This window comes from Nasonia vitripennis, assembly GCF_009193385.2.
Source record: "Nasonia vitripennis strain AsymCx chromosome 4 unlocalized genomic scaffold, Nvit_psr_1.1 chr4_random0003, whole genome shotgun sequence".
In the NCBI taxonomy this organism is placed as follows: domain Eukaryota; kingdom Metazoa; phylum Arthropoda; class Insecta; order Hymenoptera; family Pteromalidae; genus Nasonia; species Nasonia vitripennis.
This window is the reverse complement of record NW_022279638.1, coordinates 882,940-901,768: the sequence shown is the minus strand read 5'-3', so window position 1 is coordinate 901,768 and position 18,829 is coordinate 882,940. Positions and strand designations below refer to the sequence as shown.

General features: G+C 39.1%; 2 protein-coding genes across 5 annotated transcripts in view; both read right to left on the bottom strand.

The window, feature by feature from the left end:
- Positions 1 to 5,924: 5,924 nt before the first annotated feature.
- LOC116417013 (ankyrin repeat domain-containing protein 22-like) lies at positions 5,925 to 6,593 on the bottom strand. Its single transcript, XM_031928044.1, has one exon. It carries the CDS (start codon positions 6,591 to 6,593, stop codon positions 5,925 to 5,927), a length of 669 nt encoding a protein of 222 aa, XP_031783904.1.
- Positions 6,594 to 12,032: 5,439 nt separating this feature from the next.
- LOC100113956 (syndetin) overlaps positions 12,033 to 18,829 on the bottom strand; it is a 272,371-nt gene continuing 265,574 nt past the window's right edge. For all 4 annotated transcript variants that reach the window (XM_031928103.2, XM_031928108.2, XM_032601893.1 and 1 more), the window contains one exon: positions 12,033 to 12,326. In XM_031928103.2, coding sequence (XP_031783963.1) covers positions 12,219 to 12,326 — 108 coding nt within the window. In that variant the 3' untranslated portion in view covers positions 12,033 to 12,218. The remainder of the gene's footprint in view (positions 12,327 to 18,829) is intronic.

The following is an 18,829-nucleotide window of genomic DNA, read 5'->3' as shown; positions in this document are numbered from 1 at the left end:
CGTTGCTGAGCAAAAGCATACGGAAAATGAGTCAGCTCACAAATCCTCGTTTCCATATTTCTCAAATGTTTCTGAGCCACAGCATACGGAAAATAAGTCAACGTACAAACGGTGAGCATAGAATTTAAAAATAAAATCTTCGAATAAAGATTTGATAGCTTCCATTGATCTATCTAAGGCAGAAAGTGCGTGATGAAAAATGTAGGATCGTAAATGCGTCACAAAGTTCATCAACGCGTAAAGGATAAATGAATACTACTAGGAAATACTAAATCTATAGAAAATCTTTCTTTTAACACATGACATTAATCACATACATTTAGCAGGTAGCTTTTTCTGAGTGGACATAGTTTTCCAAATTTCTAAAACGTTTCTGAGTCACAGTATACGGAAAATGAGAATTTAGAAAAAAAACCTTAAACAAAGATTAAATAGCTTTAATTTGTCTATCTAAGGTAGAAAGTGCCTGATGAAAAATCAACGATCGTTAATACGTCACAAATTTGATCAATACGTAGGTGCTAAATTAATACTAGAAGGTTTACTAAATCTATAAAAAATCTTTCTTGTGACACATGGAATTGATCACATACATTTGGCAGGCAGCTTTTTTTGAGTAGAACCAATTTTCCCTACTTCTCAAACGTTTCTGAGCAAAAGCATACGGAAAATGAGTCAGCGCACAAACGATGAGCATAATACTTCAAGAAAAATGTAAATCACTGTTTTTCGGGTAATTCGTGGAATGGACGTGACTCTAATCGTGATGTCGTTATCGTGAATTCGTGACATTCGAAAGGCTATTTTGATTTCTGATCATGAGAGAGAATGAGAAAGTGCACGATTGAGGCATGCTTATTAATTAAAGTCACTTACCTTTTTTTTTATTCACTGCTACTGTACTGCTCGGCTACCAGCACGTCCTCTCAAGAACTTTGGCTCAGCTTCCGAAGCGGAGTAGATGCGAGGGTGAATTGGTTCGCAAGGAGTCAGGAGTTGCCAGGTTCAAATTACACTCGCGATTTCGCTTTTTTCTTATTTTATTCAATATTAAACAACTTGTAAATAACGCTCGCTCGCAACTATCTGACGTTTCGTTAATTATTTTGGTTTGTCAAGAATGACGAACAACAACGTAAGTATGCTAGTTCGAATAAGTGAAGATTTTATAAGTGTTTCGCGGCCGAAATTCTTCTAAGTTTTAAATAATAAAAAGGAAAATATCCCAAGTTTTGTACTATTGGAAATATTCTAAGTCCCGAACTGTTAAAATGATTCTAAGTCGCGAGACACCGAAATTATTCTAAGTCGCGAAACACCGAACCAAATTTGGGCAGAGCTTGCGCGTGGCGATGATTTTTAGAGTAGACTGAGCACGTAAGGACCTGTTGCTGGGCTCTTTTATACTCTCATAGTAGAGGCCATTTCCGATTTTCATCTCCTCGGCGGGATGGGTGTTTGGCCAATTAGGAGGCCTCGATGCAGCTTCTTGTATTATTTGGAGCGTTTAAAGCATGTGACGTTGCGGGGAGGTCCAATGAGAAAACCAGAGCAAAAATCCTCTCCTCTAGTATATCGAGTCCCCTTGTGCTCTTCTCCTGTCAAACTCGCCTCTGATTTATCTTCCTTATCTGCAAACTCATAGAAGCTTCTTCTATGCATTTTGAACCGACTTGTGCGGTATCCTCTTTGGCGGCTCTTCGAGCTTCCAACGCGCGTGACTTACGTGTAACTTGCCGATAGCGCTGCGCGCTCCGTGGGTTTCTTCTTCATTGCACGTGCATCGCTTTCGGATATGCGCGGCCCATGATGTACAGTGGGCTTCTTGTTTTTTTTCTACTTACGTCTGCTGTGTTCCCGCCGTGGAGTCGTGATGTGTGTGTTCATAATGTGTGCGTGCATATTGGTGTGCTTCGCCTCGTCTTGTGCCTTTGCTGTAGGGCCGCAATGTGTGCGTGCGTATCGGTGTTTTTCGCTTGGTCTCATGCTTCTGCCGTAGAGCCGCAACGTATTTTATTCTGATTGTTCTACGTGAATTTACTATTATTATTGATCTTCCTTAATGATTTTACTTCGGATTTAATTATATTTTCATGTTTACTTTGCCTTACGTTGTCGTTCTTTATTCTTAATAATTCAATTAATTATTGGATTTGTCGAGTTTTTTTTTTATATCTTATCATACGCTGCATTCTAGTGGGAAGGGTATCTATTGATTTATTTTATAATAACTAATCCTATCGAAAATGCGAAAAGAATAAGCATTTCACACCTTCCCCCTAGGATGAGCGTTCTGAGCTGAGCCTCTCTATTCTATTTCTTTGTCATTATCCTTTGCTTTATTTATATATATATATATATTTTCTTTATTTTTCACATGCAATGATACATATAATATTGATATAGATATATATTCTTTGTTACATTTAATATTCTTAATACTACGAATAGTTATTTGTTGATAAATGAGATTGGATTATTAATAATACTATATAGGTATTGATGTGTTCTTTTTCTTTAGTATTAAGTTACCGTCTAATGTTAGTAAATACTTCGAATTAGTATTACATTATTAGATATTCACTCATTAATTTTTTTATTTTTATTTTTTATTTTTTATTTATTTATTTTTTTGTTTCCTTTGTTTTTCTATACTAATCTAGTATTGACTTCTTAATAAAATGGTTACAGTACAATAAAATTTTCCCTATATCTAACGTGATTTTAAATCTTCTTTTATATATAAAGGTTCCTTTATTTATTTCAATTGACGAATGCTTTTAATGAAAAAAAGGTAAATAAAATGTTACTGTAAATTTATGATTCTTAATATATTTGATATTGGTATTTAATTTCTTTGTAAATTTTCCTTTTATGTAGTTGTTTAAATTTTGGTATTACTATATAACCTCTTTGTTTGATTAATTATTACTACTTACTACTAATTGTTAGTATGAATTAATAGTTGTTTTCTTTCAATTTTATAATTCGCGATGCGCTCCCGATGGCATAGTGTATTCTATTTACACTTGCCATCGGGGCGCTATTGCGTCCTTTGAGATACATCGATATATTGATACGATATTATATTCCCCCTTTCTGAAACCGTGTCTATACATTTAGTATCTTGGTTTTACAAAAATTTTTTTGATATATAAAATCATTTACTAGCTTATAATGATTGCCAAGATGGTAGAGTCAAACTGACCGCGGATTTGGATTCAGCAGGCCAAAATACTATAAGATATAAGTGTCTCAACCCCAGATCAAAACAATTAATTTTGGTTGTGTGGCTGTGTTATTAAACTAGGGAGTCGATTTTCAGTGATGCCCTTGAAGCCTTTTCTCGTATCCTATCCACTTTGCTCGCTTTTGTAATAATCTTATTAATTTTTTTGAAATATTTATTCCATAAATAGTAAATTTCTGATAGATTTTATAGGCTCCTTCATGGCGAAGCAATAATCGTCGTTTTGACAATCGGAGTAATGTCGTTGTAGATTTCTCGAATAAGTCGGCGTAAGATATTCGTCGAGTCCAATAAGTTTTTTGCATTCTTTGCCATTCTTGACAGGCTTCTATGTAATTATTATAATGTTCAGGGTAGACGTTTTCAAGGGTGCGGATGTCTTCACTATTTACGACTCGCCATTCTTCCGTATCTCTCGCTAATAAAGGAAGAAAAAATTATATCACTAACCTGGGTATTTTATTAGGGTATACATAACGTAATAATTCTCCTGAATGATATAGTATTGCTCCAGCGTCAGCTAAAGTTCTCACCTTTATATAATTATTATTCCAATATGCTATTCTTAACGCAGTGTTTCCGGTGCAATCTCTTTTATTAACATCGATTTTACTTGTTTCTAATAATAATTGTACACTTCCGTTGGTTCCAAATTCGTCGGCTATGTGTAATAAGCCGTTTCCGCTTCTTGTTGGTATTTCTACATCTGCTCCTTCATCGAGAAGTATTTCTAGTATATGATCATCTTCTTGTAGTATAGCTGTCTCTATAGCATAACTTCCATCACGAGAGCAAGAGTTTACAGGTATACCTTCATCTAATAACAATTGTACATTTTCCAGAGAATCTATATAAGAAGCACTCGCAGCTCTTTCCAATAACCAATTTTGAGAACTAATTGGCAATTCCAATTTCTTAGCATGCATAATGAGTAACTCGAAGATCTCTGTGGGTCCGTTGGCAGCTTGTCCCACGTGATTAAATTTTGTTATACTTGCTCCTGCATTTAATAGAATCTCTACCGCTTCTCGATCCAATCTTGCTATAGCATCTCTTAATACAGTGCTACCGATTCGGTTGGAACTATCAGCAGAGATATCTTCTTTGAGTAATAATGATAGGAATCTTTTATCTTACAGCACATATCTCACAGCCTGTCGTAGTGAAAGGTAATTCCATACTCTGTAGTTGTCAAGAGTTGCTCCTAATTTAAATAATTTTTCTAAAATGTCCAGACGCGTTGCTAATAATGCAGAATGAATAGCAGGGATATGGCAGTCTTCTAATGTAGTATAATCTACTTTGTATTCTAACAATAAATTTATCATTTCCTCGTGTCCCTTGTTTATAGCGTGGGTAAGAGCACTAGTCAAACATAATATGGATTTGCGCGGATATACCTCCAAACAAAGCCTGACAGGTTCTAGATCCGATAATCCCACGAGTTCTCCGATTATTTCCCTCATCTCTGAAGGTCTTATCATCGGAGCCAATAATCGAATTAAAATTTTCGCTTTTCTATTTTCTTGACGAATTATTTTAGTCATCATGATAGATAATTTCTGTCGATCTCCCGAGAAGATGAATGGAATCCACGTATGTGCCAAACTTTCCCAAACTGCTGCCATCTGTGGGATAGAAAGAGTCTAGGTGTCAGACTTATTACTAACTTATGAGGTGTTTATCAATTCTTATTTATATAACGTATATCTATTATCGCTGATTAGTCTATACTTAGATAATAGGCTATTTGCTCTATAATTAAATCTGGGATACACTCGTATGTTATTTCTTGTAGACTCTCTTCGTGTTCTTTCCATATTATCCTTTTATTAATAATTTGTTGTATAGCTTGCATGATCAGAGAGCCGTATATCGAGAATTGATGAGGATAAATTTTTGCTTCACGGTTTTGGAATGCACATGATTTAGCAATATATAAAAAGGAGTTCGTGGGTTGCTCTATCAATTGTGTAAAAGTGACTCCTGTGATAAAATGTTGCCTTGAGATTTGTTGCCATTCGAGACATGCTTTTTCGTATTTATTATATAATTTCGAGTAGCATTATTTTAACGTTAGTTCATCTTCTATATTAATGTTTTGATTCTCTACCTTTCCTCTTGCTAATAATGGAATAAAAATCTTCGGAGTGTTCCATGGCAATAGTTCGGTTAATATAAAGTGAACGTTTCTCCCGATAGGGTAAAGTGAAGCCCCTCGCTGTAGCAATATTTCCATTTTCCGACAGCCATCTATCTTAAATGCCCAGGTTAAAGCAGTTTCACCGGAAGATGATACTTCGTCTATATCACATTCTCCTGTATCTAAAATCATTTCGACTGCTTGGGTCATACCGAATCTTACTGCTATGTACAAGGCATTTTCTCCCTGGCTTGACGTGGTTTTTAAATTGGCTTTATGCTCGATTAATAATTTTAATACTTTATTATTATGATGTACGATAGCGGCTACTACAGGATATCTTTTATTTCGCGACAATGAATTTACATTGAATCCCCTTTTTAGTAGTAATTCAACGTTCTTTGCAGCGTGAGGATGTGGAGCGGTAACCGCTTTTTCGAGTAGATATTCACTTATGCAAGATTCGCGCTTCGTCTTTTGTGCATGATTTAATAATAATTCTAATATTTCGGGCTTAGTTCTAGTGGCTTTTTATAAGGGTGTTTGATCGAAATGATTTATTATATTTGGGTCGGCGTTAGCTTCCAATAGTAATTGAATAACCGATATATCGCCCCAATCAACAGCGTGCATTAATGCCGTTGACCCAAAAGTGTTTTTTGCATTAACGTTTATGCCGGTATTTAATAATAGATGTAAATAATCTAAATTCTCACATTCCATGGCCCTTTCTAGAAGCTCATGTCCTTCGTACATCAATAGATATTTACTCGCCCCCAAATTTATTAATTGAGTAAGAATATCGATACGTCTGTACAAAATGGCTACTCTGATATTGACCCTTGTTCCTTTTCGCAACGTATTGACCAAACTATCGGAAGTTGTTATTCTTTTGATAATTTCTTCGTGATGATCTTGAATGGCTAATGTTAAAACCATGTCTAGACTGGTTTCTTCGAGTCTAGGATATGATTTTAAACAAGCTTCTATGATGAATGGTTTATCATTCAATAGCGCTTGCCGCATAATACTGGTCACTTCCACTGGTTGCAGAACTAGGGACCATTTGTAAATCAGATCTCGTGCTTCGCGTTCGCATCCTTGTTCTAGTTTTATCTTGAGGTCTAGTACTTTTCCGTATCGATTAGGTGTTACTCTTAACAGTACTTTGTTGATCCATCTCCAAAAGTATACAGCCATCATCGAAACTGCGAGACAATAACGAATCACTATTTTGTTCCTGACTCAATCGGATTAATATTTCTCTCAAGATTTTATAATTAATTATAACCGATACCGAGGTAGTTCATGCAAGAGGAAAAGATTTTCTTTTCGAACTCCAATTTTTTTCTTTCCGATATAGTGAGTTTTCTTTGTTTTTATATTGCAAATGGAATGAAATTTCGCAAGGCCTCTAATCTTTCCGTGTGTTGTTGGTCTCCTTTCTCATTGTTTTCAATTTTTTTATTAAGGTTTTCTTTATGATTCTGATTCAATCGCCTTACTATTTTTAATTTTTCCAACTCGCTAGGTAGTCTACAACGCATGCGTGAGGCCCTTCTCGTTGCACAAAATCATCTTTTTCCTAGAGATGGCGTTACGACTTCTGTTTCGGGACTATAATCAACTAAATTTGATTTAATTTTTAAGCAATAATTATTTCGATTGTTTAATTTTTGGGGTGATGATTTGATCATAATTTTAAGAATGTTCTTATTTCTTACTTATTGTTGTTTACAATTTTCGTTTATTAATAATTCCGAATTTTAACTTTTCACTTTACGCATTATTCGTAGCATTTTTATAATTAGGGATGTTCCAGAAAATTGTTGTTGTTTTTAATTTTTCAGTTGTTGTTGTTGATTTTTGTTGGTTTTACTTGTTTAGTTTGATATTAATTATTATTATTGTTAATTAGACCCAATTTTCTTCATTTCTTTTACAATTGCGTTATAATGGATATATCCTTTATCCGATAAAATTTTCAATTAAACTTATTAGTCCGTAAATTTTTTTATTATTGGTTTGATCTCTATATGTGCTCGTAGTACTACTTGGATGGAGAGTGGTTTCTCTCTGTTTTCAATCCTTCTAATTTCACTTCTCTTGACGTCTGGAAAATTTCTTTTTCTCGACATGGCGTGGGTGTATTTTGTTTTCTATGATCAGTCGGTTAACATCCTTCGAACTGTTCCGTTCTTTCAATGTTTGGAGTCTGTTCATCACTGTCGATTTTATAATACAATTGTGCGATATTTGTTCTTGGTGATTTATAAATTAATGTTCACGCGTGTTGTGCTAGCGTCGAATGATTCGATCTAACAATAAGTGAAATAATTAAATTTAGTGAAAAATATAGTGATTTGCTCGCAATCGACGTGTGAAACAAAGACCATGACTTCACGTGAATCCCAGTGCCCTTACAATTTTTGCATCGAGTCCAGAACGAAGGAACTCTTTCCGACTACAGAGGAGGAATTGGTAAGTTTCTTAAAATTTTAATTATATAAATAAAGAAATTTTTTTTGTTTTTGAGACTCTCGATTTTTGTTATATCTCAAATTTCCTTTTTCCTTTTCTTAGATTTGGCCCAGGATTCCTTGTATAGCGGGTAAGACTAGAGTGAGAGTTCATCCCACTCATTCAGGAAATAGGGTGCGCAATGCTACTATTTTTTTTTTAATTTTTTTTTTATTCAATATTTCGTATTAGTTTAGTAATTGTTTTACATATATATATATTTTTTTGTTTCAGTATTCTTATCCTATATGCGTGCCGTCGGACGGTTGTTCTCCTATCGGCTTGGTACCAAATCTTTGGGTTCCATGCCATATACCCTGTATCGGTTGCCCAAATAAAAGACATGAAAAGTGCGATATTTGTGGTTTGGCTTTGGATCATACCTTTGAGAAAATCAGATGGGAGAATTATGGTGTAAGTAAATTTTAGAATTTTTGTTATCCTTTGTTTTGATGGAATTCTTTTTTACTAATTTTTAGTTATTTCTTTTGTTTGTTTTAACGCTGGACTCCACGTTTCGAGTTTGTACAGCAGCCATACTTTTTTCGAGATAATCTCGTACAATGGCGCCGTAGACAATTGGCCTCGGGTTCTTTCGTTGCTGCTTTCGTCGCCCATTTTATTTGCGTGATGATAACCTTGATTTGATGTGAAAAAGAAAAATTTTGTTCTCTGTCCGTGCGCTTTATGGTTTGAATATATATATATATATATATATATATATATATATATATATATATATATATTAGTGCAATTGTGTCACGCGATATATTGTAATTCAATTTCACTATACTTCAATATAATTATCATTGAATAATATTGAAACTTTTCTCCATAAATGTATTTGGTCCGTTTCTTGACTTTCGTCGGTCCTTTGGCTTATCTCCTTACTTAATTGTCTTTATTCTAGTCATATTGTAATTAAAAGTAAACCATTTTTTTGTAAAATTTTCTTAATGACAATTTTTTGTTTTACTTCATTATCTTTTTTTTATTGCACGGCGAAAATTTAAAATAATCGTTATATAGATAAAGTTTTACTAAATACTGATCCTCGCTTAACTATGCCTATCATTGACATATGTATCATGTACATATCATTGCCATCGAGGCGTTATCATTTAACATTTATGCTATGAGGGTGCTACCGCGCTCCTTGATCTACTCTTATAGATCACAGTGTTTCTTGAGATGAGTTCACCTTTTGAATATATTTTTTTCTTAAGCTTAGTTGCTTTAAACGTAGATATTACCAGTTATTTTGCTACTACTTTTCTTTTTTTTTCTGAAATCCTTATCTCGCTTGTTTAATTGATTATTGTTGATACTGTAATTATGCATTATGTTAATTTAAATAGAATAAAATAGAATTATACTTTATACTTAAACTATATTTGACATATATCATTTAATTAATTTAGACTTAAGTCTTTTCTGGTTCAATGTATGATATACGTACGCGATTCATATTCACCACTTTATATTTATTAGTTTTTAGTTGTATCTTAATATTACTATTACGCAGTATATCTACGACTAAATAGGGACCTTCGTACTGGTCTTTTAGTTTATGAATCTTTCCTCCTTTAAGTAGCCAAATATAATCGCCAACCTTAAAATCTTGTGGATTTGCACTTCTGTCATAATAATATTTTGCTAGCCATTTGGCTGATATTAATTTTTCTCGCGCAATTTCTTGAATGTTATTTAACCTTGTTGTTAATTAAATTAATCTCTAGCCACTGGTCCAATTGTTCGTCTTGCGAGATAAATTGTTTCAAATATTCGCTCAGTACATGGTGACTTCTCTCAAAAGAGCCGTTCGACTGTGGATGAAAGGCTGTCGTTTTGAACTGTGTGATTCTGAATCTTTTTGCTACTCGTTTCATTAGACTGCTTAAAAAATTTGTCCCTTGATCGGTCAAAATAGCTATAGGAGCGCCAAAAGTGCAGATAAAACGTTTTATCATAACGTCCGTAACTGATCGTGCCGTTGCATCTTCATCAAAGGTGACGCATATAGTGTGGAACTGCTGATTACACAACTCGCAGGTCTTCATTTTTCCCCTAGCTGTTTTATTTCAGTGTGCACACGTGACGGGGAATTCGACGTTCTTCCCACCAATTCCGCTCATTTTAGGTGTTATTGAGTCTCTGTCGACAACTTACTAGCAGTCGATAACGTAGAGAGAGTTGCAGGATAGTGACAGTAGGCAAGTTATCGACTGAGCTAGACTTGGTACTCTCGAAGCCAGATGGAGTGCTAATCGAGAGAGAGGTGAGATTTGACCGACCTGCGATTGATGATGGAGACGTTCCTGGTGGTGTTCCGTCTATCCAACACGTGGCTCCACGTGGTTTACTTTGAGGAAAAAATAGACGCCGTGCAGCGAAGAGAAAGCCGTGCGAGTTTGCAGGTTAGGTTACAGTGACAGATGTTTAAGCAGAAAAGTACCGTTGAAAGAAGTTGCAGCCTCCAGTGATTATTATATCACGTTGCATGTTGCAGAAAAGCGCATACAACGATCTACAAAACAATAGGCCCGAAGGCAGGGTACAGCACTAAGAGTACTATGAAAAATGAGCAAAGCGGAACATGTCTGTTGTACTCACGTGTGTGAGAGAGAGAGAGAGAGAGAAAGAGAGAGAGAGAGAATGTCGAGCATGTTGATGTTGCTACGACGAAGAGCGTATCCACTAGCGGCATAGGATCAGGAAAGCAGAAAACAGGGCGGTAGCGAGGCACCCCGAAGCGCCTACCACAAGTCGCAAAAAACGTATTCCTGATATGGACTCGTACTCAGAACCACGTCATCAAAATCGTCGTTATAATTCAATGTTTTAAGATCAGATTAGTGTACCCCAGACATTTGTCGTAGTTCATTTAGTTAATTTCGTTAACATTCCAAACCAAAAAGTTTTCAGTGGCATTAGTCCCTGGGTATAACTGTAATTTATATGGTAATCAAAACTAGTTGCACAAATGTCGGAGAATTTCAAAAATTTGGGTTGCTTGACGAGTTATAAAATGCATTTCTTATATTCCCATCTTGATTACTTCCTCTTAATCTAGGAGACGTCAGTGAAGAACAGGGAGAACGATTTCATCAAGATATAAGTGTAATGGAGAATCGATACCAAGGAAGATGGAATGTCAACATGATGGCAGATTTTTGCTGGACGCTGAAGAGAGACATTAAAACAAATAACAAAAAGAGAAAAAGAAACCCATTGCATAGGTCATTTGAAGAAAAAAGAGTTCGTTACAAGAGAAAAAAGGAGTAAAGAAAGACATCGACAGTTACTAAACTAGTGGAAAAAAAAATAAAAAAAAAAATATAAACGAAAGCAACTTTGCTCTGTACATAAGGAAGATATTAAGTGATCAAATCTCTTGAATAAGACTTTTTACAATTTTTGGTATCTTTTTACATTATTGGAAAGTTTTATATAACATTTTTATCGGTTTAAACTGTTTCTTCTCAATTTGACCTCGAACTGACCTTGACCCTGACGTGATCGGGTCAAACTGACCCCGGATTCGGATTTAGCGACCAAAAAAACAAATATATGGCATTTCAATTTTTTTGAACCGTTTCTTCTCAGTTTGACCTTGAACTGACCTTGATTCTGACGTGATAGGGCCAAACTGACCCCGGATTCGGATTCAGCGACCTAAAAACCATACATATATGGCATTTTAATTTTTTTGAACCGTTTCTTCTTAATTTGACCTCCAACTGACCTTGACCCTGACGTGGTGGGGCCAAACTGACACCGGATTCGAATTCAGCGACTCGAAAAACGCAAGGATACGTGGGTCTGATTTTTTGTACAGACAAATTTTTTTAATTTGTGTGCCGGTGTTATCAGTGAATGCGATTGTTTGGAACAATCGGGCTTTGGGTAGATAAGGATTGTTGGCCCGCACTAATGTAGCGACTCATGTTCAATTGTACTTTAACTTGAGATGCTATGTACATGTGGGTCCTTTGGTGTAATACTTGTTGATGTGATAAGATCAAGTTGCACCAGCGTTGAAATTATTTGTTTACCGCTATACCTATCTGAATACTATTCTTAATAAAACTATAAAATAATTTACATTTATAAGATTTTGTTCATTATCAAACTTTTTTATTTAATTTCAAACTATTATTCAACAATACAAAAATATTATCAAGAAATAGATCAATTTTTTAATTTCGACAAGCTGACGAATTCAAACAAATTTTTGAATAGTGTTTTCAGTTCGTGTTTTTTTAGGTCCATCTACACTGTTGTTGAATTCAGCTCATGCGCTCATCATCTGGTTAATCGTTGTTCCTCAATAACAGATAGTAATCTTTGTTTAATCCTCTTATTTTGATTAATACAAGTTACAAGACCAATTAATTGCTTTGGTGAATACTCCTAAAATATAAACAAGAAATTATTTTACAACAATATTAAAACACAGAAGAAATAGAGGTTGGAGACGGCTGCAATATATTTTATACGCTCAAAATTACAAAGATTACATACAATATTCACATGCACAAGTTATTAATCGAACTATAAAAATCGTATTTGAGATTTTACAATAGGGGTAACGGTTGTGGAATCAAATCTCATCATTGCAATCATCGGGGTGTGAGTCGGAAACCCTCCGACTCACACCCCGAAAAGATTAAGATTAAAATAAAAACAAATGTGAATGATTAACAAACGGGGGCGTTAATGTTAGAGCAGCCTGAAATTGGTACTTTTCCAGAAAAAGTAAAGCCTGTACATTAAGGGGACACAACACTTTTAAACCCTGAAAAAAAGATTCACAAGGGAACATTACAAAATTAAAGTAAATAATTTAATATATTTTTAGTGATGCTTGGTAATTGAAAACAGTCAAATTACATTTATGAAGGAAGTGGGAAAAGGAATGAGTAGTCGGGTTCTTAAATTTAAAAAATGCAACAATTTCGCGGTTAAACTAAATATAAACAGTAACTTGCTTAGGCATAAAAACCCTCACGGAATAGAGGGAAAAGCCTGAGCAAGCTAGTGGAATAGAAATTATTTATTGATCAAGTAAATTAATGAATTTATTTAAGCATAAATACAAAAGTCAAAACTTATTATCTAATTTAACTTACGCAGTGGATAATCGATCCTTATATTTACAGAGCGCTCGCTTACCTAATATTTCGGGGATCAGCCCCTACAATAACGCCGCAAATCGCAAATATCGGTGCGCTGTACGTGACGGACCACCCTCTCTTCTGGGTAGATTGTCGATCGAGAAGATGGAGATATCCCGGGGTGGCAACGCCCAGCACGTCACAGGGCCCCGACGTCTCGGGAACGGGTCCAGCCCTCGCTCCGTGAACGACTTGAGACGACTCGTCGAGTCGTCGCGACCGGGACCTATAGCGAAGATTCGCTATGCGATAACAGCACGCTTGTGTCTCGCCCACACGGAATTACAGGCACTTTATTTACACGAATTATAGAAATAAGGGAGGAATCACACGCGAGTGATTCACTAACAAATATAATTCAAATTACGGCGATTACTACAGGCACAATACAAAAGCTACACGAGAATAGAGGTAGGCATCGGATCACACTGCTCTCGATCGATGCCGAAACGAATCTGACGCTCTCGCGCGCACTAATCGATCTCAGACCGCAGAAGGGCTTACGCATGCGCTCTTTCTTTTCTTGGCGCGCCATAATTAACTCGTCATCAAGAGGCGCGAGAATCAAACCGTGCTAGGTGATACATATTTTATGCGGAGACGTATAATACGCGAACAGTAATGAAACCCTCAAATTTACCGTACTGAAATATAAATGTACTTGTAGTTTTCGTATGAATGCAGGAATCTTAATTTGAATGAGTATAAAATGTTGGGCGATGAAAATATTGAATTTTTTCTTTTCGAGTTTTTATGTATAAATTATTGTACGGGATACTAAATCCAGGCTACAATCATTTGAAAGAGAGAAGGAGAGAGAAAAGGAGAGAAAAATGAAAAGAGAGATAAAGAGAACCATACTCAACATTAAAAGTTACGTATTTTCAATCTATAAAATTTTTATATAATAGACAGAATATCCAATAAAATGTCAGAATGTGGAATAGAAAAAAAAATCCTTGGAGGTGGCAATTGCTTATTTCGTTGCTTTTCGTATTTTTTGTTTAATACGGAAGAAAATCATATGAAAATTAGAGCAAAAATTGTAAATCATGTTTATGAGAATTGGGAATATTTTGAGCGATTTATCATAGGCGACGAATCTTTAAAAATTACTGATAGAAGTACTTATAAAATGCATATGTCAATGAATGGTACGTACTGCAGTGAAGTGGAAATTATAGCATTTGTTCGTCTATATTCTGTTCGTATTTCAGTTTCTAGTTGTTGGAGTGGTGGATAAATAAAGACACTGTGAGGTTAATAATAAATGTAAATATATTGTTGAAAGTAAGTGGCATAAGCCACGAGTCGGCAGTACATCCTTTCAGCTCAGAGTCTAACAGGCAAGAGAGAAAGTATAGTACAGTATTGCATAGTCTGACTCCACGGAGCCGAGTATACAGTATAGTATACGCTTAGAGTATATACACGAGACATGCGCACTATGCTCGCGTTTGCTTGAGCTTGTCTCGTTGATTCTCAGTCTCGGCGTCTCCTTTTGTGATTTTCTCCTCTCACGTCAAGTCTAACCCCGTTACAATGGCGCCCATCGCCGTGTGGATTCGGTGAGGAACGCGCGGAAAATCGTAGAAGAAAACGCGCGCGGGAACGCCATATAATATTCGCGAGAGAGAGAACAGTAAGATTTCGGTAGCGTTGCTATAGCGCAGTTGGAGCTGACACCAGTTTGTCAAGAATTAACGAAAATTTGCGTTACCTTCGCGTGAGAAAATCTTATTGTTTTAACTGAAAAGCTTCGGGATTCAGTTACGTTACATCAACACGTCAACGAGTGTATTTGTGCGAGTAGACAGGCTGTAATTTCGTAGCTTACGTTGTAGAAACGAAAATACAACCTAGAAGCTATCTCTAGTGTGTGTATAAGTGTGACGGTTTACGAGCTGCCACGACGTTGTTAGCGATATCGCGTTCATGATATACAACGATACAAAACACGTACAAGCATCCTCCACAATCAAGATCGAAGATGATACTAGATCTAGAAAAAGTCAGCGAGCCATGGTGCTTAAGCCTGAACAGCGACGAGCTCAAAATAGCGCTGGAGTCGCTAGAGTTGCGTCAGGACGGCGGACGTATGTCAAGCTGTAAGACTACAGAGATGGTTATTAGGCGAGTACGCACCAGCAGACTTTGTGCCATCCTCTAGTATGTCAGCAGAGGAAGCGCGCACCAAGCGAGAAGGGTTGCACGTGGCGTTCATCGAGCGTACGTCCGAAGAGGCCTTAGGACACTCAAAGTGCTCAGCGTTAGGAGCCAATGATGACGCCAGCGAGGCACATCCAATAGTGCAGTTGCGCCGTGCGATGCAGGCGAACTGCTCAGTGGAAATGCGTACCGATCTCAGCACACCGCAGTCTAGGGTAGAGACTGAAGTCGACAAATTGGTGCTGAGACTTTCGAGAGAGGACGTAAATCGTGTCCTGGAAATGCTGATGTTGAAGACCTCAGACGACCATAGGAGCAAGATACGGCGTCTAAAGGCACGGCTAGTAGGCGGCAATATCTAGGAAGATTTCGTCACCGTTGAAGAGCTTGGCAGAGACGTCATTCAAGACGAGAAAGACGTAAGGCTGCTCACGTTTGTAGAAATCGCGTTGCCAAGTGTCTACAAAACAGTCGCGGCACGAATCGCGCAGGATAGCGGATACGACGGTGCCGACAAAGAGTGCGCACAGACTGTTGAAGAAAGCAGACGAGAGCCAAGACCAGCCGAGAACTGCGAGCCAGATACGTCGAGGATAGACATTGTTTGGGGGAGGGAAGACTCTCATCATCCGATGGTCGATAAGAAGAAAAGACCAAGTGAAAACGCTGTCATAACCTCAACGACGAGCGAGACATCACCAACACTGGATAGCGAAATATCTCTCAACGAAGAGCTCAGTTCGGACACAGAGTCACAGAGGACTTCGGAGCTTTGTTCGTCATGCAACGAGTTGCGTGAGGGAGATTCTATGACCCTCATGTACACGCGACTTCAAGAGGAAACGAGGAGAATGCGTCACCAGTTGCGAGAGTTAGAAGAGAAGGTGAAACGTCTCGAGAAGCCAGAGGCGAGTCAGACGAGAAGTCCACTCGCCGGCGCGGAGCAAAGACGCACGCCAAGGGCGAAGCCACGGCGGAAGACAGCGTCAGCGTCCAGTACTTCGCAGAAGAGTAAAACCAAGCAAATAAAATAAGTACGACGCAATAGCCCGCGCAAGCGCCTAAAAGCCAGAGCAAAGAGGAAACAAGGGAACGCGTTCCTTCGACCAGTGGACCACGCCTCGTCGAACGAGTCGAGCGAAGGCACAAGAGTGAACGGAAACCCGCGGTCCAGAAAGGCTACTTGCCCCACGGCAAGCAGACGTAAAGAGCGCAAGATGGCCGATCGCATAAGAGGAAAAACCAGCATAGCGCGGAGGTCGATCGGACGAACAAGACGATCATCGGCGCATCGAAGCATGCATGCGAAACTGAAAAAAGATGCTGGATATGCAAGTCACGGACGCATGAAATTGAAAGTTGCTCTGAGCCAGATAATGCAGTCAAGCACATGATGACGCAGAAGAGCGCGTAAAAGGCTCGAGTGCTGGACCTGTGGACGATTGACGCATTGGTGGCGCGACTGTCCCAACGCAGGGGACAGCGGCTGTGAAACGAGAACTTCACAGGCGCAGAACACTAGACGGTGCAGGAGGTCTGATTACGAGAGCGCTAAGGAGTTAGATTCGACAGCCTCCACCTCAAAGTCCTTCCCGCGCCTATCTCGATGCACTGAGACGGTGCAAGCTCATGTAGAGCTACCAGAAAGTTTACCCCGGGATGGATTATTGTTACCCCAGGGAAGGTCAGACGCGAGGACGCGCTCGCGCTCTGAGCGAAGCAAGTCCAGGGAAGGGGACGCGTCGCAGTGTGATAGTCTTACGAGACCTTACATCTACTAATGAACAGCGCAAGCAAATTGGACGCAAAGCGAATTAAGACCGTAGAAAGGTGAGAGGTGCAAGAGTTTGAATCCGCTAGCTTCGTCCATAGGACGGGCGTCCAGCGTTGAAAATGGTGGTACCATGACGCTTGAGCACAATGTGGACGCAAGAATGCGCGAAGAGAAAAGCGTTAATTCCTGCGTTAGCGTCCGAGATTCAGCGTGCTTCTGAGGCTATTACGCCTCTCCATTACCCAACATGGACGGTCGTCTCCGCAAACTGCAGATAACGAGAGACGTACCAACGTTAGACCTCAGCAAGACGTTTGGACACCTTACGACCAGCGGAAAGTAAGTCAAGCTTGCGTCACAAAGGTCTAAGGACGAGACGGATTCAAGGTTCGCCTGGAGTTCAGGCATGGGTCCGCGAAAAGCTGCATAGTGATGACTACGACGAAGAGAAGTCTAGTCAGCGGCAGAGATACAAGGTATCGCCACCCTTAGGAAACTCGATAAAGAGGGTGAGCGATCTGCGTCTGGCACGATCGCGAGAAGATCTCGAGATAGAATGACAAGATGGTGTCGCAACCTGCGAGTAATGCGTCAGCGTGCCAAGCGCGTTACTAAAATGCACGACATGGACCGGTAGCGAGCAAGGCTGGCGATTTCGTGACGAAGGAAAGTCACGAACGGCGGATGCGAAGCAAAGCATCACCAAGTAGTCGCCGCGTTGAAGACGAGAATTTGTCGGAAGATCGTTGAAGAGGAAGTTCGTCGATCCGACACCGGTCATGTGGCTTAAAGAGTAGTACGAGCTTACGGTCAAGCAAAAGTCGCTGAAGAGTGAAGAAGACAACATCGCTCAACCGCCGAGGGAAGCGAGCGGATAAGCGGATGCGAGCGACGCACCGCTGATTAACGAGCGAACCCCTGTAGGCAAACAAGGAGATGCGGCGTCCGGGCTAAACGAAGCCACTTAGCGTATGGTTCGTGAACGTGCCAAAAGGAACCTTGCGATCAAGGTGAAGATCGATCTAGGATACGTTCCTGGAGGTAGCGACGCGACCTGCAAGCCTCTGAGTAAACCAGAGAAGAAACAGGTGCGTCGTCGAAAAGGTTTAACCGTCCGAAAGATACACGTCGCATTTTTCCTAGAGTGTAGAACCGAAGTCGGGACGATTGTTCGATTCTAAGAGGGGGTTGTAACGAAATCGGGTAGATTCGCGCCTCGTTGAAACGCGACGTTGCGCAAGCGCGAGGCAAGATTCGGGGCCTCGCGTATAAGTCGCGGTCCGTGGACAAGGAGTTAGCTTCCGGCCATAGCTGCGAACGCGTCAGCTCTCGCATGTGAGACTGACGGCATCGAGCGACGACCGATAGCGTGCGAGAGAGTGAGTGTGTGTGAGATCGCGAAAAGAAGACGTCCAAGTCAACTCCAGCTACGAGAAGCAAGGACGACCCGGCCTGTCGATCAGCGGCCAAACGAGAGGACGTCGGCTCCAGCGAGTGAGCCAGCAACACCACCGGCGTAGAGTGTGTGTGAGTGTGTGGTGTGCGCCTACCGAGAACGGCGACTGCGAGTAAGTAGGACTGAGCCTTTTTTCTGTATCGCGTCAGCGGTAGCAGCGGCTACAGCTTTGCGACTTGGTGCAGCGGCACCGAGTAACGGCCATCTCGTTTGCGCGCGTAAGCTTCGCGAGATACTCTCCACGCCAAGTCGACATTGAGGTGAATCGGCGCACGTTTGTATAGAGAAAATATTGGCCGCACAATATATCATTAATTTATTTGATTTTAATCCGAATTAG